At 36.3% G+C, this 23,768-nt stretch overlaps 2 protein-coding genes and 1 long non-coding RNA gene across 5 annotated transcripts; 2 read left to right on the top strand and 1 right to left on the bottom strand.

Moving 5' to 3' along the window:
* The first annotated feature begins 4,239 nt into the window (after positions 1-4,239).
* On the top strand, positions 4,240-4,839 carry LOC104220591 (uncharacterized). The gene has a single exon (XM_009771488.1). It carries the CDS (start codon positions 4,240-4,242, stop codon positions 4,837-4,839), a length of 600 nt encoding a protein of 199 aa, XP_009769790.1.
* A 1,313-nt stretch (positions 4,840-6,152) lies between these two features.
* Positions 6,153-6,911, bottom strand: LOC104220589 (uncharacterized). The gene is made up of 2 exons (XR_011401575.1): positions 6,515-6,911; positions 6,153-6,429 (listed from the first exon to the last, which is right to left on the bottom strand). It is a non-coding gene; the product is annotated as an uncharacterized lncRNA (long non-coding RNA).
* A 920-nt stretch (positions 6,912-7,831) lies between these two features.
* On the top strand, positions 7,832-14,462 carry LOC104220590 (PHD finger protein ALFIN-LIKE 4). Of its 3 annotated transcripts, none has more exons than XM_070155378.1 (6): positions 7,832-8,050; positions 8,208-8,240; positions 10,493-10,721; positions 11,563-11,602; positions 12,325-12,457; positions 13,338-14,003. In XM_070155378.1, the coding sequence occupies exons 2-6, from the start codon at positions 8,208-8,210 to the stop codon at positions 13,611-13,613; spliced, it is 711 nt and encodes a 236-aa protein (XP_070011479.1). In that variant the 5' UTR covers positions 7,832-8,050; the 3' UTR covers positions 13,614-14,003. The 3 variants fall into 3 exon arrangements, 2 of the variants coding, with proteins under 2 accessions (XP_070011479.1, XP_009769789.1); XR_709541.2 differs by lacking the exon at positions 11,563-11,602 and having other exon boundaries at positions 7,833-8,050; positions 13,338-13,712; positions 13,986-14,462; XM_009771487.2 differs by lacking the exon at positions 11,563-11,602 and having other exon boundaries at positions 7,833-8,050.
* The last annotated feature ends 9,306 nt before the right edge of the window (positions 14,463-23,768 follow it).

Raw genomic sequence — 23,768 nt, 5'->3', positions numbered from 1 at the left:
GTCGCATTTGCATTTAGGATTTAATTCTACAATTAGGAGCAATTAAGTTTGTTTTTACAAGAACAAAAAAAATCATAAAAATAATGTACGTTACATTTTTAGCATTTAATGTCCAAATTGTGTGATTTTATCGTAATTGCTATTTAATTATGTGTTAATTGTTATTGAGAGTTAATTTGCACTTTTATAAATTAATTTAGTTCTATATGATAATTTAGGATTTTTAGAATTTAGTTTTAGTTTAAGAAAAAATAAAAGAAAAAAAAAGCAATAAAAGAAGAAGAAAATCGGATTGAGCCACCTTTTAATTTAAATCAACCAGGCCCAAACCAAATAACCCCACCGGGTCGACCCGACCCAGTCCTCCCCATAACCCAAACTAATCCCAACCCCCCCCCTCCACTTTCATTTTTTCATTTTTCCCAACCCTAAAAAAAAAAAAACTAAAGCTATCCGCCCCCCTCTCTTCTTCTCCTTCTCCAAACCAAGCTCCCTCCCATGGCTGCCCCTTCCCCTTCACGCCCTTGCCCTCTCGCCTCCATGGCAGCTACTGCCCAAGATCCTTCGTCTTCAACACCCAGCAAACCACCCCCCTCGTCGTCGACCAACCTAGCTCACGACCAAACAACCATCGTCCAGCCACTCCAACCCTCAACTAAACGAACCAGTCCATCGCCACCAACGACCCCCCCCTATCCGCCATTGACGACCAGCAGCGCTGCTGCATCGACCAGTCACGCTGCCTCGTCGTCCACCAGCAACAACTTCATCCATGAACGTCGCCTCCATCGTCCACCAGTAGCAACGTCGTCGACCAACCACGAACAGCCATCGACGACCAACTCCCCATGGCTGCTGCTCCTTCTTCTTCTTCGTCCCGAGCTCAACCATGAACGACCACCATCAGCTCCATGTCCAGTAGCCACTGCTGCTGCTTTACCTCAACACACACATACACACAGCCTCACGTCCAAACAACCATAACACCAAACACAGCTGCTTCCTTCTTCAGCCCATCGCACAGCCTCGCAAACACCATTTCCATCCAGTTTCATCGTCAAACGACCACCCCTGGAAACTCAACTGCAGCTCATTGTTAACCATCGTCGAGGTCGTCTACCAGCAGCAGCTTCATCTCACGTCGAGGTCGTTGGCAGTCTTGGTTCGAGTTTTCCGTTTCTGTTCGAGTTCGTCGTTGTTCATTTCCGGTTAGTTGGTTTAAGTTTCATTTCTGTCCGTATTTTGTTTGATATTCTCATATCTGAAATCAGTATATGTTTGATTCATTTCTTGATTATTTCTTCGGTTTGTTTTATTCATTTGTTCTTGTTTAGTTTAATATAGAAGTGTGTTGGTTATAATGTTGTTAGATTTAATTTGAAGTTCAATTGATTTTTGAGTTTAGTGATTTAAATCTACTTGTTTGTTATGTTTAATTTGTTAATGTTATTGAATCTGAAAGTATGTTTGTTGTTAAAAAAATATTGTTCAGTCAAAATGATTTCAGTTGTTTCTTTATTGTTCATCATATGGTTGGTTCCCTGAATCCTTAGTCTTTGTTGTGATGATATTTGACATAATCTGAGTTCCTAGCTTAAATTTGTTGATGAAATTTGATTACGAATTGGTTATAGTTGCTATAGTTTGGTTAATTGATTTAGGAGGATTGGATATAGCTGATGGGGTAGAATGGTAATTTCAGTAGTTTCAGGGGCATTTTCGGGATTTTAAATGAGTCTTAAAAATAATTAATGAGTGCTCTGTCCACTAAGTATTAAATAATATTAAAATAATACATAAAATAACACGTAGTGGGGGACAAGACATAATGGTGGAGAATTAATACATTGTTTAATATAGTGGGGGACAAAGCATGCGGTAGTGGGGCAATAAGGGAATTAAATAAGGAAAAGATATGTGTTAGTGGGAATTGATATATTGTTTAATATAGTGGGGGACAAAACATTAGGTAGTGGGATTCAAAAGGGGGATGGGTAGAAGATGGTGAGATTTAGTTTAAATGCTTCAAGTTTGTAAATAAATAGGAGAGCTTGACACAAGTAAAGGGAGATTGGCTGAATATTAAGGGAGAATTTTTGAGAGAGGAGAGGATTTTCTGAACATTAAGAGAGAATTGGGGATTTTTCGGAACAGAAAAAACATTCTAGAAATCTAAAGAGAGAGTAGTATACACCCGATATACACTTTGAATACACTGAATATACAGAGTCAGAATTTAAGGGTTAAATATTAACTGGTCTTTCAACCTAAAACAAAGGTTCACTTTGTTTCTGCCCGTTGATTGCTGTTGGTATTTCTGGACTTTTGTTTGGTTTGTTCCTTGAGTTTGGTTGGTTATTTGTTATTGTTTCATTGGGGTGTTGCTGGAATTCTGCTGGTTTCATTAAACACTGTTACTGGACTGTTCTGTTTCCGTTACTGTTGCTGTTGCTGTGTTGTTGCTACTGCTCCTGCTGATCCTTTTCTTCCTTTTCCTTGTGGTCCCTTTCCAGGTACACATTTCTGAGATTAGTTCTGAGGTGATTTCAAACTGCAAAAATGCTGAATTAAAAGGCTTAACAGATTGCCTATTAAAGTGTGTTCAATTAATGTATTAGAATGTACATTAGGAAATATTGTATATATTTATGCTCATCTTAGACATGTATTTACATTGTACAACTATATTGAAAATTGGACTGTAGCTAGAACTTTTCTAAGTAGTTTGAACTGTTTTCTATATGCCTATGGGTACATGAATTGATAGATAGTCATTACTGGAAATTATTTTGATTTAGTTTAATTAGTGAAATATAATTCTGAATTCATGCTAGCTGGAATAGAAATGAGTCAAAGCTTGTGAATTTCTAATCATGTTAGTAATGGAGATCTGTAAATATTAGGCAGGATAAAAAATGGCCAGTAATTTCGTAGAATCAGTAGGTCCACTATATTTTAAGTTAGGATCGTAGTAGTAATTGCTAAGATCATTAATCCAATATGCATGAGTTGAGTTCAAACAAGACGAGTTAACGATTAAGTTTAACAAACTTTCGAATAAGCATTAGTGATTAAGGTTAATTCCAGTTTCAAATAGTTGTAAACAATTAATTCCAACGGTTCAATTCATCTAACAATGTGGGTTTAAATTAGTTAGAGGATAATTAGTTTATTTTGGTAATATTATTTGTAAATTCCGTATTCTATTTATAATTTCAATTTTAGTAATATTCAATTATAGAATAAGGCATGAAACAATCTCCCTTTGTCTCGATTGCAATTTCAGCTTGCATTTGTCTTGATCCGATAAATAAGTAGCAGCCTTTTCAAGCATGTAATTAATTAGAATTTTTCTTTTTTTTAGAGACAAATTTAATAGAGAAAATGTAGTCACTTTAGGATTGTCCTTTTAAAATAAATGAGATGAACCTCGCCTAGCAAAACGCATAGATTGCGGGGCCCTCACACATATATGTATTAATTACTTAGAACTCGGGATCGGCCGCTTAGCGAACTTCACGGCCTTTTCCCAAAATAACCATGCGTTAGTCTCTTTAGGCGCGTACTTTAAGTAACATTACCTTCTTAAACCCGGGTGCACATTTATGTGACCCAAACCCAAATCTCAACAAAGTCGAAATGTGTCTCTAACCATGAGTGCATTGATGTGACGTGGTTCGAGATGTGTTTTCACGACGTTGCAATTCTCGTTGAAAAATAACAATAATAATAAAAGCGGTAAAGAGTTTAAATTTGCACATATGTTTAATATGAATAAAAAATCAGATAAATAAGCCAAATACGACAGTTGAGCGACCGTGCTAGAACCACGGATCTCGGGAATGCCTAACACCTTCTCCCGTGTTAACAGAATTCCTTATCCGGATTTCTGGTTTGCGGACTGTAATACAGAGTCACTCTTTTCCTCGATTCGGGATTAAAACCAGTGACTTGGGACACCATAAATCTCCCAAGTGGCGACTCTGAAATAAATAAATAAATCCCGTTTCGATTGTCCTTTAATTGAAAAAAACTCTCTTCCGCGCCCTTTTGTGGGGGCGCGAGCGAAAAAGGAGGTGTGACAATTACAACAAAGAGGTATGGGTAAGGGCTTATTTCAGTAATGTGTCTAAGTGTGATGTTGTTAAAAATAATATGTGTGAAACATTTAATTCCTGGATAGTAGAACCTAGGCATAAGTCAATTATATCTATGTTAGAAGAAATAAGGTGCAAAATCATGACTAGGCATGCAGATATGAGGAGATTTGCTGAGACATGGATAACAGATATATCCCCAATAGCAAGAATGACATTAGAAGAAAATAAAGATGCCTCTAGTAGGTGTAAAGTGCTTTGGAATGGAGATGATGGTTTTGAGATTAGTGATGGTGATATTAAACATGTTGTTGATCTACGATGGAAGACTTGCACTTGTAGAAGCTGGATGTTAAGAGGAATTCCTTGTCCTCATGTTATCTGTGCATTATATCACATAGAACAAAATCCAGATGACTTGGTAGAGCATTGGTACAGGAAGGCCACATTCTTGAAAGCTTACCAATATTCTATACAAACTATGCCCAGTATGAAGATGTGGCCAGAATCAGAAAATCCTTCAATTGAGCCACCTGAACCAAAACCGATGCCAGGGAGACCTAAAAAGTGTAGGAGAAGGGCAAAGGATAAGCCAAGAAAAAAATTTGGCAAATTATCAAAGAAAGGAGTGAATATGACTTGCTCAAAATGTCACCAGTTGGGTCATAACAAATCTGCTTGCAAATCTGAGGTAAGCCATGCATATTTTGAGTCCTTTTTAGCATTATTTAATGTACACTAACTATTGTATATTCTTTCAGCCTTCAATGAGAGATACAATTCAAGCAAGTAATCCAACTCAAAGGAGTCAGCCAACTACTACTGCAACAACCATGCCTAGCATTCCATCTTCAATTTGTGAAGATACTCCAGCTGTAAGAAGAAGTGGTCAAAGTCAGTCTACCACAAGAGGAAGAGGCAGAGGTCTAGGCATAGGAAGGGGATATTTTAGATCTGTTGCCGCTGCTATTGGAGGAAGGGCTACTAGCAATGTCTCAAACTTACAACAAGCACATGAAACTCATCAAGCAACAGGGTATAAAAGGCCTAGACAAACAGGTTTTGGCATTTATCAAGACACAATGACTGGATGAAGCATATTGAATGTAAGCTGGTGCACCTTTCTAAAAGAGGCTTATACCTCTGTTTCTTTCTTTTATAATCAATTGCAACTTTTACTATTTTGCAGCCTGGTGCATCATCTGAAAGAGTTATAGCATGTGGTACATTTAGAGATGCATCTGCAACAAACATTGATATTGGATTTAAGCCTAATGGCCTAAAATGGAAAGGAAAAAAAAGCAGTTACAACATCCCAGCTTCAAAGGATGAGTGCAACTAGAAATCGAAGGACTTCAAGTCAACCAATGGAGTGCAACCAGGAATCCCAGCTTTAGAAGTCTTTTGTTAATGTCGTAGGACTAGTTACGTCAAGGTTGTTGAATCTTTTGTTTAATGTTTTTTGGTATTGGATATGTAACACAGCAGCCCCTTGTTTAAAGGTTGGAATTCTGTTTCTTGGTATTGGTAATGTTTTTTGGTATTGGATATGTATTGGAATTCTGTTATGTTTAAGCAGATTTGTTGGAATTCTCTGTTATGTTTCTGTTCTATTTAAGCTATTGAGCTTGTTCCATGAAATTGAATCCAAGAAAAAAGCTCGTTAGTTGCATGACTTGATAGGAATGTGTTAAATGTTTGTTTGTAGTAAGAGTCAAATTTTCTCCTTTCAAGTGAGCCAATGGTGTTATTTTCATTATTGCCTATCAAAAAAGAAAAACAAAAGCAAGGGTTTGTTCCGTTGTAATACTTAGAAATGGTATTATATAGTCAATTGTCCATCATCTTTCAAAATGTTGTTTGGTTGCTGTCTACTCTCGATTTAATGTTGATGAAGTTCTGTGATCTTACTTGGTTTTAGATACACAAGTTTGAATTTGTAAAAAAGGTATTTTCTCCTCCATTCTTGATATGGTTTATGTTAAAGATTGAATTATTAAGTCACTTATCAAGAAAGGAATAAAAAGACTGGATTTTAGGTCTGTTCCGACTGAGTTGATCACAATCCACTTCTTAAAATATTCCCATAATCAGTACATAAAATCCAACCAAAAACTAACATTCACACTACCATGTTCAACAAAATGAAAGGAACAACCAAACAATTCCATGCGATGAACACAACTACAAACACAAAAATCCATTTCTTTCTTGCCCGAGCCAATTTTGCATCATTTTCTTTGACCCTTTTCAGTAAACCATTAATAGTCCTCTTCGCTTGATCGGAAAAATCTTCGTCATACCATCTAAAGTACTCGCAAGCACCTCGATCCTTCAAAACAAGATAAAACATATTGTTTTATCAAATTGAAATCAACAATTTATCAGATTTAAGTGCAAATAGATGACAGACTTACTTTGTCAAATTTATAACCATAAAACCGTCGACCTGAATTTCTAGGAGACCATGAAATTCTCAATTTCGCATTAAAACCACAAAAACAGATACCCAATCCTTTATGGGAACTTTCTGCTCCTTCCGACATAGCTACAATGGCTATGGAATTCAAGCTCAAAATCACAAAAAAAGAAGAAGTACAGAAGAAATTACAGAAGAAGAAGAAGAAGGTGGAGGTTTACTTTTCTATTAATCTCAACTTAAGCTGTAGAAATTATAGAAAGAAGCAGCCTTTAGAATATTCATGGAGATGGATCTATAGATAGTTAGGGCTTTTTTACAACTGATAATGGAGAAAGGGAAGGAAGAAGTGGGGTATAAATGGGGCTCAAACAGTAATAAGTAATTGCATTGGCAGGGAGTCTTTTCAGTCTCACGCGTGACTTGGGCGACGAACTTCACTCAATGTGACAGGTCAGAGTTTTGTGTTTAAATGGCACATTGGATAAGGGGTTCGAGTGTCAAAATAGAACAGGTCTAAGTTGGGGTGCCAAAATGAAAAGCTGGGCCAACTTAAAGGGGCCTCTTATGGGTTTGGCCATTAATTTATTATAACATGTTATTCATGTAATTTTGTGACGTTAACAAATCAGGTTTCTGGATAATTACTCATGTTATATGTCCGTTATTAATCTACTAACACACACACTAAAAAAACATTCAAAAAATAATACTAGGAGCCCATTTGGCCATGCAAATTTTTTCATTATATATATATATATATATATATATATATATATATTTTTTCAAAATTAGTATTTGACCATAAAATTTTTAATTTTCAGTTGAATATATATTTTGGAATTTTTCGAAAATTTAAAAAATTCAAAAAGTTCATTTATCAAAATTTTCACTCAGATAACTTACAAAAATTAAAAAATAATAAAAACTTATATTCATATCCAAATACAATTCTAATTTTCAAATACCGTTCAAACTTATCTGCGAGCAATACAAACAAATGTCATCCGGATTTTTCACACTTCTATCAAATCCAATTAGTTGTCTTTCAGTCAATACTCGCAAGTTGCAACTCGCCCAAGTCACCAACAAGGGTTGTGGTGGAGTGACTTTATCCTTGATCAGAGTTTTTGGATTCGAGGCCCTGGTTATGGAATCATTTTTGTTAGGAAGCACTTTACTCTTAATGTGGGACTTATCAACACAAATTCAAATTTAATCGGACCCTAATAAATATACGGACACAAGATGAGAACTAAAAAAAGTCGCCTTTCTTCTCCCTCACCGTTTTTGGTCAAAATATCAAAATACCCCCCTATATATTTTCATTTTTTTTTTCATTTCCCTCCAACAGCTTCTCTCTCTTTTTGTGCTTTGTTCACTCTCAACTCCCAGTTGCCTCTCTGCATTCTGTAGATAATAATTTATACAAAAGGGATGGAAGGTGGTCAACAGTACAATCCTCGAACAGTTGAAGAAGTTTTTAGAGATTTCAAGGGTCGTAGAGCTGGCCTTATTAAAGCTCTTACTACTGGTAACAAACTCAATTTTGCCCATTTCCCATTAATATTTGTCTTTTTTTTTCTTCCTTGGGGTTTTTATTCTTTAATTTTGGTGGGTCGTACTTGGATTTTGCTCAAGTTTCGTGATATTTTGATTCTGATTTACTCTCTTTGATGTAAATGTTGCAGATGTCGAAGAATTTTATCAGCAGTGCGACCCAGGTAAAAACGAACTCGTCTGTTGCTCCTTTTATCTGCTATATGCTGTTAATGGGTGGAGTTATTGTGGCTTTGGTAGCTGTAATGCTTTGTTATTCTTTTATGTAGTACTGCAATTTTTCTAATGGTTTTGGCTAATTAGATTGTATATTTATGCCTTCAATGTTTTTTGGCTTATCCACCTGTCTTAGCTTAGCAAAGTCATTCCTAGGTCTAAGAAAGGAGGAGGATTTCGGTAGGTTGGTCGTTAAAGTAAAATAGTCAAAACTCTTATGAATCTTCTGAAAATTGAATCCGTTTGGATGTCTTCACCTAAAAAAGTACTATATCTGCACCTTACTTTAGTTGGGTAAGAGGTATGATGAATTGGTGCATGGGTGTGATTTGGTACACAGAATTTAATTAAGATTGTTGAAATAATGATTGCTATGTGTTAGGAAAATATCTAACAAAACAAAACATATCCATAAGATAAATGTCATAGAAGTACGAGCATTAATTTGGATATTGTGTCTACAAAATTAGACAACATTAGAGATTATCACATTTAATGGTGCAATAAAACTATATGCACGACAAGAGGAGAGGGCTCTTGAGATGGTTTAACCTTGTCCTACATAGACGTCTTGGTGCACCAGTCTCTAGGTACAGCATTGTGGTGATTGAAGGTGTTAGAAGGGCATGAAGTAGACCTTAAAAAAAACAAAAAGGGGAAGACAAAAATCAATGCAGATTTAGCTAAGAGCAGAATGTAATGGAAGCAAAAGATCCATTTACGTGATACGATAGCCGAAAATTTAAATTAAGGGTTGTACTTACACAGCTAGATGGAATTAATCGTTAGTTTTTGTTGCTATACTTTGGTTCCTAGTTTTTGTTGCTATACTTTGGTTCCAATTGTTTTCCAGGTGCGTTCTTAGTTCGATTAGCTCTAATAGAGATAAGTGTAAGATTTAGAGAACTTCTGGTTTGGAGAATCTCTAATTTGCCTTAGAAGACAAAATAGTCAGTACTAGAATAAAATAGGTCTTATTAGAGTGGCATTGATGCATAGGATTGATATAGCCACCCTTTCTAAATTGAGGCACAGCTGACTGATTGATTCATACTGTTTGTGCTGAATCCTGTCATTTGCATCATGGCTTTGTGTATGACTTATTTTATGATGAAATAATTAGCAATTAGTCAATTACCACTTTTACAATTCTAATTAATCTGTTATGCCTTCCTTCTTCTATCACATTTTACTGATGATTTTCATTTTTATTGTAGTTGGTGGAAAGGTGCCATTATAGAATTGTAAGATTATTCAAGGTTATTTTAGTACTCTAAAGTTGGGGTTGGAATCATGAAGTACTGCTGCTTGTAATCTTAGTAGTAGGCTGAATGAGTGAGACAATGTTGGTACATAATAGTTTTCTTCTACTCGTGCATAGCCGTGGGAGGACACAAGATTTGTATGTGGAGAACTTTCATGGGAAAAAATGTAAGGAAATATTTGTCGTGAAGTTAGGGCGGAAATTATTTTTAAAACGTATATTCAAACTTTTCAAACTTTAGAAGGGAATAATTAGCACAATTTTATAAAGCAGTGAGGTTGCAGCCTCCAACCTGCCAGATCTGCCTGCCTCTGTGGTCACAGCCTTTAGTATCTTTTGTTAGTTCAAATTCTCGGTGTATTTTTCCATTTCCTTTTGTATGCCAAAATTAATTGTTGCGGATTCATGTGTTCAAATTGCGTTTTGTCATGAATAGTTGTGAATATGATCTCAAACCTTTACAGTTTTGAGCCATTCCTTATCTAAGCAAATACTTGCAACTCAAGCATCTAGCGTGTCTGACGAGCAGTTTTCATCTTGTACAAAATTGCAAGTCACCATTTTGCTATTTGAAGGAAGAAGGATATATTTTTGGCTCCTCTCTTATCTCTCCCTCTCTTCCTCTACTCTTCTCTCTTTCTCAAACATGACGAAATTGATTTTTGATTGAAGTGTCATATTATCTCTGTTATTTTTTTGAGTCAGTGCTAATGGCACATATCTTGCTCATAATTGCATTAATATATTCACTAGTCTTCTGAAGTTGTCTCCTGCAGTTTTTTTGAGGATTTTTCAAACTCTTCTTGCTGATTGCATGATGTCTTGATTTACCTTCCCATCTGGTGAAATATTTGAATTTTATATATCCCGGGGCCCTAAGCTGAACATTTTATTTTGAAGGAAACAATTTATGATTCAGCTCTCATTGAATTGCAGAAAAGGAAAATCTTTGCCTATATGGATTTCCAAGTGAACAGTGGGAAGTCAATCTACCAGCTGAAGAAGTGCCCCCAGAGCTTCCAGAGCCTGCTCTTGGAATTAACTTTGCCCGTGATGGCATGCAAGAGAAGGACTGGCTATCTTTGGTTGCTGTGCATAGTGATGCATGGTTACTTGCTGTTGCATTTTATTTTGGTGCTAGGTTTGGTTTCGATAGAGCTGATAGGTATGTTTTGTGTTTTCTCTTTAGTTTCATCTCTTTTAGCTAAAATCAATTATCTAAATTGAAAATTGGAGCTTTAATAGCTGTTGTAAAGTTGGAAAAACCTTGTTTTGAAGGGTAAAGCAAGAACCTAAAAGGCGACATTTTTACTGTTTTACATATAGTTCTTGAGTTTTCCACTGGCACGCTTTTAACTGTGTCCTCTACTGTTTTATCTATTACTCTTTTATGAGTATATAGCTTGTTAATATGGTTGTTTTCTATATATTTTAGCTTGTCCTTTACTTCCCACATTTGGGTACAATTTCATCTCATGATAGTACAATATCATCTCACGATATTACATAACTGTTTACTTCTTTTGCTGACTCAAATTCAGATGATGGCCTTGCCTAGTTTTCCTTTTAAATATTTGGATATTCTAGACGAGCAATTCTTTATCTTCTCATTGCTCCCTTTCTTGGATAACATTAATTTTCATTATTCCTTATGGCAAGTTAGTTAGTAAAATAGCCAGAGTTTACTTAATTGAATTTGTACTTCTGTTTCATGATACATGGCACTAGTGGTAGGGAGAGCAAGAGCTTTTGGTTTTCTATAATATGCTGTTGCTGCATATTAAGAGTACGATTATGCTTTTACTCAATTTATTATAGTAGGCTAACCAATCAAAAGAAGTTGTTGCAGTGACATAAAATCATCATATGTATAACAATTAGAATATTGAACTCGAAGTGGTGAGCAAGTAGAATGCTATGTAAGATTTATTACTCATAAAGTATGAAAGATAATTTATGAATATTGCAAGTTTACCTATAAAATTGTCTTCGCCTCATCTCAATAGGTGATGGACCACCGTTGAAGCCAGTTGTGCCAAGGAACAGGTATTTTCATAAGAGTGTAAATTATGTCTAAATCAGCAGTGACTACTTTATTTTCTATTTCGAGTATTAATGAAGGTACCCACTATCAGAGGGCACTACAATGATAGTTTTTCATGTAATTATCATTCGAGCGGGTGACCCTGAAACTTGAAAGTACATGCAGAATAAGCAGATATTTCAGGAGACAATATAAAAGTGGGTCCGATGACCGGTACTACAGTTTAACATAAAGAGTTAATGTGTAGGTACAAGTACAAAAACCTCTGTCAAGGAGAATTTATCCCAAGGAACATAGAAAATATCCAGTAGTACTTAGAGTGGTGGCTCCTGTCCAAAAAGGCGATAGAAGGTTATCATAGTTGAATGTCACAGTTCAATTTGTTGATTTTGTGGCATCCTAAATAAAACTTATTGTTTGCTTCATGTTGTACTTATGAAATGTGCACTGCTTTCTTTTCCCATGCTTATTTACGTTGTTGCTTTGTTCCTTAAAGTAATTTTCATTTTTCTATGTTGCAACACTTTATATATATTACAGCATTATTACCTGGGAATGACCTAAAAATAAGTTCTGGGAAATGACAGGAAGTTACATGCAACCCGAGCTAAAATAACAATCTTGTCCACATAAACTTGACATAATATAACTTGCATACTACCTTGTTTTTTTTCTTTTTCAGTTTTACCATATTTTCTGAGGAGCCATTTATGTTGGGTTGCAGGAGAAGATTGTTCAATATGATAAACGATCTTCCCACAATTTTTGAGGTTGTGTCTGGGACAGCCAAGAAACAATCAAAAGAGAAATCATCAATGTCAAACCACGGCAGCACCAAGTCCAAGTCAAATTCCAAGGTAAGGAAAGGATCTTTATAGTTTCTTCATCCCATTCTCCCTTTTAGCCTGACCATTGGAAGTTTTTCCTTTTTCCTTTGTTCCTCGAATGAATGCGAAGCTATACGTGTATGTCGTGTGTTTGCTGGCATCACTATTTGCCTGTTCACTCACTTAAGGTTCTTGGATAACAGGGTTTTAAGTTTTAGGTTTATGATTTTGGTACTTATTGAAGAAGATCTATGTTTTTGGTCACAGGTTATTTCAGCTGTCTTCAGACAATTCTATTCAAATTTCAGGGTTTTTAGATTTTTGAATCATTGGGGTGCTGGTAACATTCTTTGGGCATGTGTACAATTTTATGTTTCAGGTTTAACATCGTGGTAGAATCATGCTCTCTGGTACATTAAGATTCTACTTAAGAGAGTAAAATTTCTTCACTTCTAGTTGTAGTCATTAGTAGTGACAGATGCTAATAACAAGAAACATCTTCTTTAGGTCTTTGAGTAGCTGTTAATTCTCCTATCTGTTTGAGGTTTGTGATGCATAGGCCCTATCTAGCTAGAAGGTTGACACCTTATCTCCTTCAAATTTGCAATTAGTTACTTTTTCCAACCAAAGCTTTGAAAGGTCGAGTACTCCTACCCACTTAACAGTCCTTCAGCTGAGTACATCAGCCATCTGTATGTAAAACGCGGGAACATCTCCTGGTACACTAAGATCTCCTGATAATCAAGAAGTTGAAGTATTATGGTCTCTCTCTCTCTCTCTCTCTCCCCCCCTCTGTACTTCTTGTCCTTTGACACTTGCTTATTCTGTTGTCACTGATATGAATTCTAAGAATTGTTTGTGGATTTATTGTTAACTTTGCCTATTTTACATAATCTGATTCTGCTCTTAGGTGGCACAGCGTGGCTCTGAACCGCCACCCAAGTACTCAAGGCCACAACTGAAAGATGAGGATGAAGATGGTTTGGAAGAGGAGGAAGATGACGAGCAAGGAGAAACACTATGTGGTGCATGTGGTGAGAATTACGCATCTGACGAGTTCTGGATCTGCTGTGACATATGTGAGAAATGGTTCCACGGGAAATGCGTTAAGATCACTCCAGCTAGGGCTGAACATATCAAGCAGTACAAATGCCCCGCCTGCAGCAACAAGAGAGCACGCACCTGATTGTCAGGTCACTGGGCTCGCACTTAATCAGGGAATTATTAACAAGATCATTTTCTAATCTGAGGAAATCTCTTTTCGAGAAGCTTGAAAAGGTCATAGGTATTGTTTCTAGGTTGCTATGTTGTCCAGTTCTTAGTCATAGTTGGTGGTTTAGGTCTGCTTTTTTCTATGTAGGTTGCAGATGTAGTTGGTTGTGTAGTCTTAGATTATGGTGTTAAGACTCCACTCTCAATTACTGTCTGTTTCATTTAAAGGGAAGTCAATCTCAGTCATATGGTGGAAGGATATGTTGTTAACTGCCTGCTTGCATAAATTTGTGTAAACTGATGTTCTATGTGCTAATTATGCTTTGACTGCATGATTTGGTTTCAGTAAATTGATGGAAGATGAGATCTGCTGTTGGTTGTTGAGACCTTTCTTGAGGATGCTGGCCATTCCAGAAATCACATCAGCAATCTATTATACTCTTGGTAAAGCTGCAGGAAATGTTGCCGCAGAGGAATATGCATCTTACCTTCATAGGCACTAAGGCTGTATTGTGGCTCGGGCCAAATGGGCCTAAACAGGCCGGGCCAAACGTGCTTGGGCTTGAGGCGGGCCGGGCTGAGGCGGTGTCGGGCCAAACGGTCCCAATGTGTGGAACCGGCCCACGGTGGTCCTAAGCCCACATGGTCCCGGGCTAAATGGACCGGGCCCGCGGGCCTAACATGCGTTTTTTGTTTCGGGCTATTTTTTTTAAATTTTTTTTATGTAAGGCACTTTCTTGTAAACTATATATGTATATACTAGTATAAATTGCTTATATATAGCTATATAAATATATATAGTATATATAGTATGTATATATAAGGGTGTATTATGTGTATATATAATTATATATTGCCTTATGTAATATATATATATATATATATATATATATATATACTATATCAAATTTAAACACAAAATAAATTGCAAAGAAATATTCAAGGGAATGTCTTATATATTTTACTATTACGACATTAACAAAGAATGCCAATATCTTTCTTAGTCTTCCTCCCCCCAATGGAATGAGCACAACAAGGTACTAATACCACTATTAAAAAGAAAAAAAAACTAAGGTAGATGTGCCAAAGTACAAGTTACATGTTAGTCTATGTATTATCTCTAACAAATCTCATAAATCTTTCAAGGTTCGTAGGACTTTCCGTTGGTGGTGGTGGAAAAGAAGCTTGTTCATCAACGCTTCTGGGCGAAGCAGCATCTTGCGCAAGTTCCGCTAGCATTTCTTCATAAGCTTCATCTATCTCCGGTTGTGATTCTACAAGTCTAAAATTTCTTTTTTCCGAACGGATCCAATCTTTGAAGAGTACTGATTTTTCCAAGCTCTCCCTCATAGACGCTCTATGATCACTGATTTGAAGTCTCGCTTGACTGAATGCGCTCTCCGATGCCATTGTTGAAGTTTGAACACTTAAAATATCTCGAGCCATCCTTGAAAGAATGGGATAGTGTTTTTGTTTGTCCTTTTACCATTCCAAAACATCGAAGGAGCCGTTGGGATTCTCTGATTCAAGTCCCTGCGATAAATAAACTTGAAGCTCATTTAGTTGTGAACTATCACCAATATTATCACCTTGAGAACCCCTGAACTCCGTCCAAGAATTAAGGGCTTTTAGGCCCGCAGTTCTTTTAGATGCTTGCGAACTAGACGAAGTAGGAGTTGGAGCATTTGGTCTAGCTTGATCTAAGGCAAGTTGATAAGCATTATAAATAGTTTGAGCATTTATTTTAATTGAGGCTTTTGCATCTCCAAGTGTAGCAAATTCCTCAGCTGAAAGTGATAAAGCGTTATAAATTTTTGAATACCAAAAGTGAGGACCTCCTAATTTCATTGTAGGATTTAACAATGCAGCAACACCAAAAATAGGGGGGATATGGAAAAAATATTTTTTAAACTTAGATTTCATAGAATTAATATCTTCTTGATAAATTACTCCACCCTCTGAAAATTGAGTAAATAAATCTACAAGTGCTGCAATATAAACTAAACAGTTAGAAATAGTAAGATAATATTGGCCAGATAATTCATTTGTAGCAATATGAAATTGTTCTAAAAAGTCTACAAGCATTTTAACATTACTCCAATCTTGATTTGTAAGGTGCTCATCATCATCACCATCATCTACACGAGCATTATACGTTACGCTTATTGGGTTCCTATATTCATATGCAACAACTAAACTTTCATACATGTAATTCCATCTAGTCGGACAAGGTTTAGGAACCTTTCTTTCTCTAAGGCCAAATTCATCACATTTTTTAAAATAGTCTCTAAGTCTACTTCTACGGTTTGAATAAAAAAGCCAATTAAGAGCCATTTTAACCTTTTCAATTTCTACATTTAAAACTTTCATACCAGCACCGACGATTAAATGGTAAATATGACAAATACATCTAACATGAAAAATATTACTAAATGCAGGATTTAGTGTAGTTGTAAGCAAGCCTATAGCATTAGTGTTACTAGAAGCATTATCCATTGAAACCGACATAATTTTATCTCTAATGCAAAAATATCTACAAATATCTGCAACTGTGTTAGCAATAAACTTACCTGTGTGGTGTGAATTAATTATTCTATAAGCAATAATGCGCTTTTGCATTATCCACTCCTCATCTATCCAATGACTTGTAACAGTTAGATAATCAGTCATTACCACTTCTACCAATATCAGTAGTAATAGCAATGCGACAATCTATATGAGTAAATAAATAGCGCAAATATTGTTCATATTCATGTTTATATTTATAAATATCGCTCTTTACGGTTGCGCGAGGCCATCCTTTATAAGTAGGATTAAAAACTCTTCTAATATAATGCACAAAATGAGGGTTAGAAGGAAAACTATAGGGTAAGCACATAACAGTAACCATTTTTGCCAATTCTTCACGATCTTTATTTGGATCATAATATAAAATGCCACCGGTAACAGTGTTAATTCCCGGTTGAACTAGATTTGAACCTGTACTAGGGTTAACCGTACTATCTACACTTGTCCCCTCTTGCGCCGCTTTCATTTGTAAAAATCTACCTTTATCTCTAGGGTGTTTCAATATGTGTCTAGTCAAACTACCCGTATCGCTACGGTCTCCGGTAAATTTATGAACTAGTTAAGACCCACAAGTTTTACACTTAGCCTTATTTTGTTCTCTTAGTTGAGTAAAAAAATGCCAAACAAGAGATGTTTCGGGCCGTTTAGAAGGTTGTCTATTAAAAGTAGGGGTTACTACATGAGGGTCAGGCGGGGCATCAGTTGGGTTATTAACAGGACTAGTAGGTGTATCATCTAAATCCGGTTGCGTTTCATCTAAATCATCATTTTCCTCATCATTTTCAAAGATGGTTTCATTAGGATAAAGAGCAATCATAACTTCTTCATTTAATTGTTGACCCGGTGCAACATCATGGCAAAATTGACTATCGAAAAATTGAAAACAAGGGTTATCACTATCAAGAATAATAGGTGGAGGAGAACGGGTAACATGTCTGAGTCGGGGAGCCGGGGGAATAGTAGTAGCTTGGCTACTAGATTCACCAATTTTAGATTTTCCCTTACCCTTACCACCAAAATTTTTTTCCAAAGAAAATGCCATATTAATTATAATTATACTAAATAAAACTAACAAAACTATAATATTAAAACTTAAGAGTTGGAACGAGTTTACCGAATTGACGAACAACTTCTTGAAAATTGAATATCGTTGAAGACTTGAATACTTCAATTCACCAACTTCACAATTTTTCACAAAATTGCAATTATAAAGTAAGCAATTATAGAAGGAAATTAGAGAGAGATTGATAAATTTGTGAGTAGAAATGAAAGAAGGGGGGGGGGGAGGGGGTATTTATAGTTGAGAATTGGGAAAAAAATGTAATTATAAAAAGTTTGCGGGCCAAATGACTATTTTTTAAAGTGCATAACGGACCAATTTTGAAGCCTAACGGTCAGATTTTAAAATCTAGCCATTGGGCATTTTTAAAAAAAAGCCCGTTGGGTCCGGTTGAATCGGCCCAGGTCCGCCTGCCGGTCCCGGGCTCACGAGCTATTGGTGTTGAACCGGCCCGTCACAGGCTTTTGCACCACTTAAGCCCAGACCCACTTGAACCGGCCCATTAGGCTCGTTAGGCCCGTTTGGACCGCGGTCCTGGGCTGGTCCTGGGCCCAGATCGGCCCACAGTACAACCTTAATAGGCACTAGGTGACTTTAGAATGTGTTGTTAATTTTGTTTCAAGAAATATTCTACACTTTGAAAGAACTTAATTAATATAAGTTGGGTGATATTGTTTTCCTTTGTATAAGTCTTGGAGGGTAGAGTTATCTAGTATTTGTGCAGACTTGAAGTAGCAGATACTTAGTGGAATAGACGAGGTGTTCCATCTTTCTAAGCCGTGATGGACAGAGTTATTCGTTATCTCTACGAGTTGGAAGTATTAGGAACCTGGAAGAATAGTCGATGTGAATGCAATTGCTTGGAACACCACTGTTGTGAAAAATATTCGTACTTGGATAAAAAGGAATTGTTACTTAACAGGGAACGAGACACGAGACTTTCAAGCGGAACTTTAAGCCAAGTTATGCCTGATATGTTGCATCTGAAGCTGCCGTTTCAGATCTCTTGCCGTTTTATTTCTTGGCTGATCATTCCATTTCTGGTATATTTAGGCATGAGGGTTTGCTTCATTTAAGAAGCTATATATAAACACTTATAATCATGATTTAGAGGATATCTTCAAGGGTGCGCAGAGTGTTGGTGTCACGATCCGGATTTTCCATCCCCGGGAGTCGTGATGGCGCCTACTCGTAGAAGCTAGGCAAACCACGAAATATAGAAAATTCAATCTTTTTCATTTTTAACTCTTCTTAACGAATTGAATTAGCAGGTAATCAACATTTTAATAATAGCGAAAGATGAAATCAAGCGGAAGACTTAGTCTAATATAATACCAAAATCAGTACGAAAATGGCAACATACGTCTCTACCCAGAAATTGATATCACAATATCACAGACTGTCTATGAGTACTACATACAAGTGTCTGAAAAAGGAAATACAGTCTGCCTCGGAAACAAGTGAAAACAGAACATATAAATAGATAGAAGAGAACGCCGGGCCTGCGGATGCCTGCAGGACTACCTCGGTATCCCTGTGGACTGAAGGCTGGCTCCCCAAGTACTATTGTCCCGGTGTTGCTCCGATATCTGCACAGAGTGCAGAGTGTAGCACCAACACAACCGACCCCATGTGCTGGTAAGTGCTTGGCCTAACCCCTGTGAGGTAGTGACGAAGCTAGGACCAGACTTCAGATAATCCTGTGCAGTTATATAATATACGATGGAAAATAAATATGAATAAACAATCTAAATGGGAAGGGGGTACATGCTACGGGAAAAAATATCAAATCCAACAGAAACTTAAGAGAAATATGAGGGAACGATTTAAAATCTACAACAAAACATTAATAATACTGTTGCAGCGTGCAACCCGATCCCTTATCATTTAACACTGTTGCGGCATGCAACCCGATCCAATATAATATTTGTTGCGGTGTGCAACCCGATCCAATATAATAATTGTTTCGGCGTGCAACCCGATCCATATATACAGTCAACAATAATCCCGGCAAGAGATCAATAACGAACTACACTATCTCGGCAAGGGAATCGACAACATAAATAAATACGTTCCGACAAGGGAGGAATAGCTATAACCAATTTTAATCCAACATCTAACCATTTCAGCTATCACCAATACGCAAACTTAGCAATTTCCACGAAAACAAACTTAATCCTTGCTCAATATCGAGAGTCATCAATTAAAGCATCCGTAGTATCATTTAAGAACACAACAAGTTGCAATTTAAGACTCACGGTCATGCTCGACACCAACGTATAGATACTCGTCACCATGCCTATACGTCGTACTCAACAAGAAGCAAGTAGCAAATAGGACACAACTCCTAATCCCTCAAGCTAATGTTAGACCAAACACTTACCTCGATGCCACGAAGACAATTCACGATTCAATTATAGCTTTACCCCTTGATTCCACCATCAATTCGCTCGTATCTAGTCACAAGTTACTTAATTACATCAATAAACACTAAATGAATCAATTGGAATGAATGAAAATGAGTTTACTAAAGTTTTACCCAAGAAGTCAAAAATGGCCCCCGGGCCCACATGGTCAAAACTCGAGGTTCGAACCAAAACCCGATTACTCATTCCCCCACGAACCCAAATATATGATTTGTTTTGAAATCGGACCTCAAATCGAGGTCCAAATCCCTAATCTTTTTGAAAACCTAGGTTCTACCCAAAACACCCATTTTCCCTCATGAAAATCATTGATTTTGAGTTGAAATCAAGTGAAAGAATGTTAATGATTGAAGAAAACGAGTTAGAAATCACTTACCAATGTTCGTCTCTTATGTTTTTGGGGTTTTGAAAAATAAAAAATAATTGAAAATTCCGTCTTAATATACTCCTCTCAGACCCCCTGTGCGGACCGCACAAAATTAACTGTGGCCGCACAGCTCCCATGTGGACTGCAGTGATATGCTTTAGTATTTTGGCAATAACTTTCTCTACAGATGTCCAAATTATGATTTCTTTACCATTCTGGAAACTAGACACGAAGGGCTACGACTTTCATTTTTGAATTATCTCAACATTTCTTGTAGATCAAAGGATATAGGCTTTCAAAATCGGACCAGTGAAATGTTTTTCATCGCGGACCGTACAGAATCTAGTGCGGCCGCAAAGCCCTCACCGCGGTCCGCACAAAATCCACTGCGGCCGCACAAGCCCCTCCGCGACAGCATTCCTTTTTGTGCGGACCGCACTGGTCTGTTCAGAGGTCTTCCACTTCTCTGAACCTGCAACAACTATGTTTTTAAGCCTAAGACATCCCGGAACCTACCCGAAACTCACCCGAGCCCTCGGAACTCCAAACCAAGTGTGCATACTAACTCAAAAATATCATATGGACCTACTCTTGCGATCACATCATCAAAAATAGCATATAAAATCATGAATTAAACCTCAAAACTCAACATTTTCATCAAGAACTCTCAAAGTTCATAACTCTTCAACCGGAAGTCCAACTCACGTCAAATAAACTCCGTTGTTCACCAAACTTTACAAACAACATATATAAATCATATCGGAACCTGTACCGGGCTCCGGAACCATAATACGGGCCCGATACCACATGTTTCACATAACATTTCACTTTCAAAAACCTTTATATTTTTCAGAAAATAATTTCTTTCAAAAATTCATTTCTCAGGCTTGGGACCTCGGAATTCGATTCCGGGCATACGCCCAAGTCCCATATTTTCCTATGGACCCTTCGGGACCGTCAAATTACGGGTCCGAATTCGTTTACCCAAAACGTTGATCGAAGTCAAATTAATTCATTTTATAGTCAAAATTTATAATTTTTCACAAATTTTCACATTTAGGCTTTTCGACTACGCGCTCGGATTGTGTATGCAAATCGAGATGATGCTAAAAGAGGTTTTTAAGACATCGGAACGCAGAATTTCCTTTTAAGGCCTCGTATCTCGCTGTGGCGTATAATTACTAAAAAAGAATGGATGCATCATTGCCTTCACAAATTATTACTACTGTTATGATCATTTTCGCCAGAATTTAAGTCTCTTTGTAAAACTGAGAAAGGCTTAGTATTGTAGTCTTTAAGAGCATAAGTTGGCTAATAGAGTTTCTTGCTCGATCTCATAGATACATGTCGAATACTGTGGAAGGTCATATGTACAAGTAGGGGGGATATCTCATATCTTTTGACATCCACCTTCCCTAGAATTACGGGGTAAAAAAAGCAAAATAAGTGATTTTAGCTCATACCGTGGTGAGGTCCTATGGGAAAAAATAAATAGAATTTAATCCAATTTATCATAATTGAGAAAACATGTTGGTTAATTTTATTATGAAACATAGATAAAATATTAGCTTATTAAATTATCTATTGGGCTGTAAATAAGATTCAAAAAGATCCCCACTGAAATAGAATCTACGCAAAGAAAACCACTAGTTAGATATTAGCGGCTGAAAAACCCAAACATGACCACGAGCGTTTGCCCGAGCTTATAAGCTGGTCAAACTAGCTTATAAATACTTTTCGGCTTATCTACGTATTTGGTAAAGTTAAAAGTGCTTATAAGTTAAAAATAAGTCATACGTTGGTCAACCCCAACTTATAAATTTTTAGCTTATAAGCACTTTAATTTTGACCAAAATTTTTACTATTTTATCCTTAAAATATTCCTTTTTAGAACAAAATTCTTGCATGGATACTCACTGCCTCAGGTATTCAACCTAACCCCCCCCCCCCCTTCAAATCTGCAATTCTCGTTGAATATTTAAGATAAACAAATTCTCTATTTCTTTGCATATTTATATCTATGTAATTGTGTATTAATCTTTGAAATGTATGTAATATATGAGGACATATCAAATTTTTGGTGTATTACTTTCTAAGTGTTGTGGTGATGACGACAATGTTCGTTTCTCTTCAAATATTTTGTCCTATTTAGGTTTATTTTTTACTGAAAAACTTTTGTCAATTTATTAATTATTATAACTTATGCTTATATGCTTATCATAAAGTAAATTATATTTATCAGTAAACTTATCTTATCTAAGCACAGTTGTATTTAAAATAAAATGACAAATAGAATATTTTGTATTTGAATTGATCTGTAATCTAAAATTTTGAAGAAATTACGCCCTTATAAGTGTAAACAGTTCTAAGGTTATTTAAGTCATTTTAATAGAAAAAAAGCTTATCAGCATTTTTTTATCAAATACTGCATGAACTTATTATAAATTTCAGTACTTGTACCCAAACACATAACTGTAGCCCTTAAAAGTATTTTTAGCACCTAATGCTAATCCAAACGGGCTCATAATACAATATGATGTCAATGTTGTAGTTAATTTTTTTTCTGTCGGTGCAATTGTTATTAGTATTAATCAAGAGCAAAATCGAACTCAAAATTTTGATGGAATTACCCGGGAATTAAGAGAACTAAATTTTATTAAAATAGTTTCATTAGCTTCCAAGGTATTATAAAATAACATTATGATGTTTCTGGGTCCGGATTACATCAGTCACAACCTTAAGGTTTTGGCTTAAATTGTAGTTTCTTTCACATTAATACCACCAAATGTCTAACCATTCCAAAGATTACAGATCATTATCCAGACAATCTAAATCTAGGAATTAGATGCCTAAAAATGTTGGCCAGTTGAAAAAGATAGTAGAAGGGAAGAATGTGGTCCGAAAAGTTAAAAGATTGGAAAATGAAAGGTGTCCCACGGTATCAAATATCAATAGCCTCAAACTGGGTGATAGTGGTCCATTACATTGGGATGCAAAAATGACTACTGCTGAATTTATTATCTCATTTCCCAGCTCATGGTTTTCTGCATTTTCACCGTGTAAATTAACCCTTTATTATGTAGAGGCGGATCCAGAACATTTATTAATAATAATCAAGTTTACAATCAAATATTTATGAATATTGTTACCCCTAGAATACATCCTAAAAATGAATAAGATGACATAGATATAATTGGCCGTACATTTAAGGAATTTTTACCTCCTATAACAAAGGTTAACACCTTATTTATTTTAAATAAATATCATTTAAAAAATTATATTCTATAGATATCTTTTAAGGTTTATAGCAAAATATTTAATTTTGGTTACCTCCTAGCCCTAAGCCACTAAATACGCTATTCAGTTACACTATTTTCTTTCTCTCTCTACTTTGATACATTCCATTCTCTTCCCCCATTCTCTGAAAACACGATGCTCAATCTCAAAATTCCTCTCACCCACACTATTTTCTTTTCATTCCGATCAATTCTTGCATCGAATATTTGAATTGCGATTTCTCTGTCATCAATTCTCGCCACGGGTTTCGTTCACATATTACCCGATGCATTCGAGAGCTTGTCTAGCCCTTGCCTTCTTGAAAAACCGTGGGGTGATTTCTCTTTTGCAGGGTTTATAGCAATAGATGCGGCAATTGGGACAATGATGGTGGATTTGGTAGCTATGAGTTATTTTAGGAGATCAAGAAAG

Source organism: Nicotiana sylvestris, chromosome 8 (genome assembly GCF_000393655.2).
Source record: "Nicotiana sylvestris chromosome 8, ASM39365v2, whole genome shotgun sequence".
NCBI lineage: Eukaryota > Viridiplantae > Streptophyta > Magnoliopsida > Solanales > Solanaceae > Nicotiana > Nicotiana sylvestris.
This window is presented reverse-complemented; position numbering and strand designations above follow the sequence as displayed.

Excerpts from the sequence above, each read along its gene's own strand:
- LOC104220591 (XM_009771488.1), top strand. The coding sequence starts at position 4,240 with ATGACTAGGCATGCAGATATGAGGAGATTTGCTGAGACATGGATAACA.
- LOC104220590 (XM_009771487.2), top strand. The coding sequence starts at position 7,954 with ATGGAAGGTGGTCAACAGTACAATCCTCGAACAGTTGAAGAAGTTTTT. Across the intron at positions 10,722-12,324 it reads GGTTTCGATAGAGCTGATAG|GAGAAGATTGTTCAATATGA; the intron begins GTATGTTTTGTG and ends GTTGGGTTGCAG. Across the intron at positions 12,458-13,337 it reads AGTCCAAGTCAAATTCCAAG|GTGGCACAGCGTGGCTCTGA; the intron begins GTAAGGAAAGGA and ends TTCTGCTCTTAG.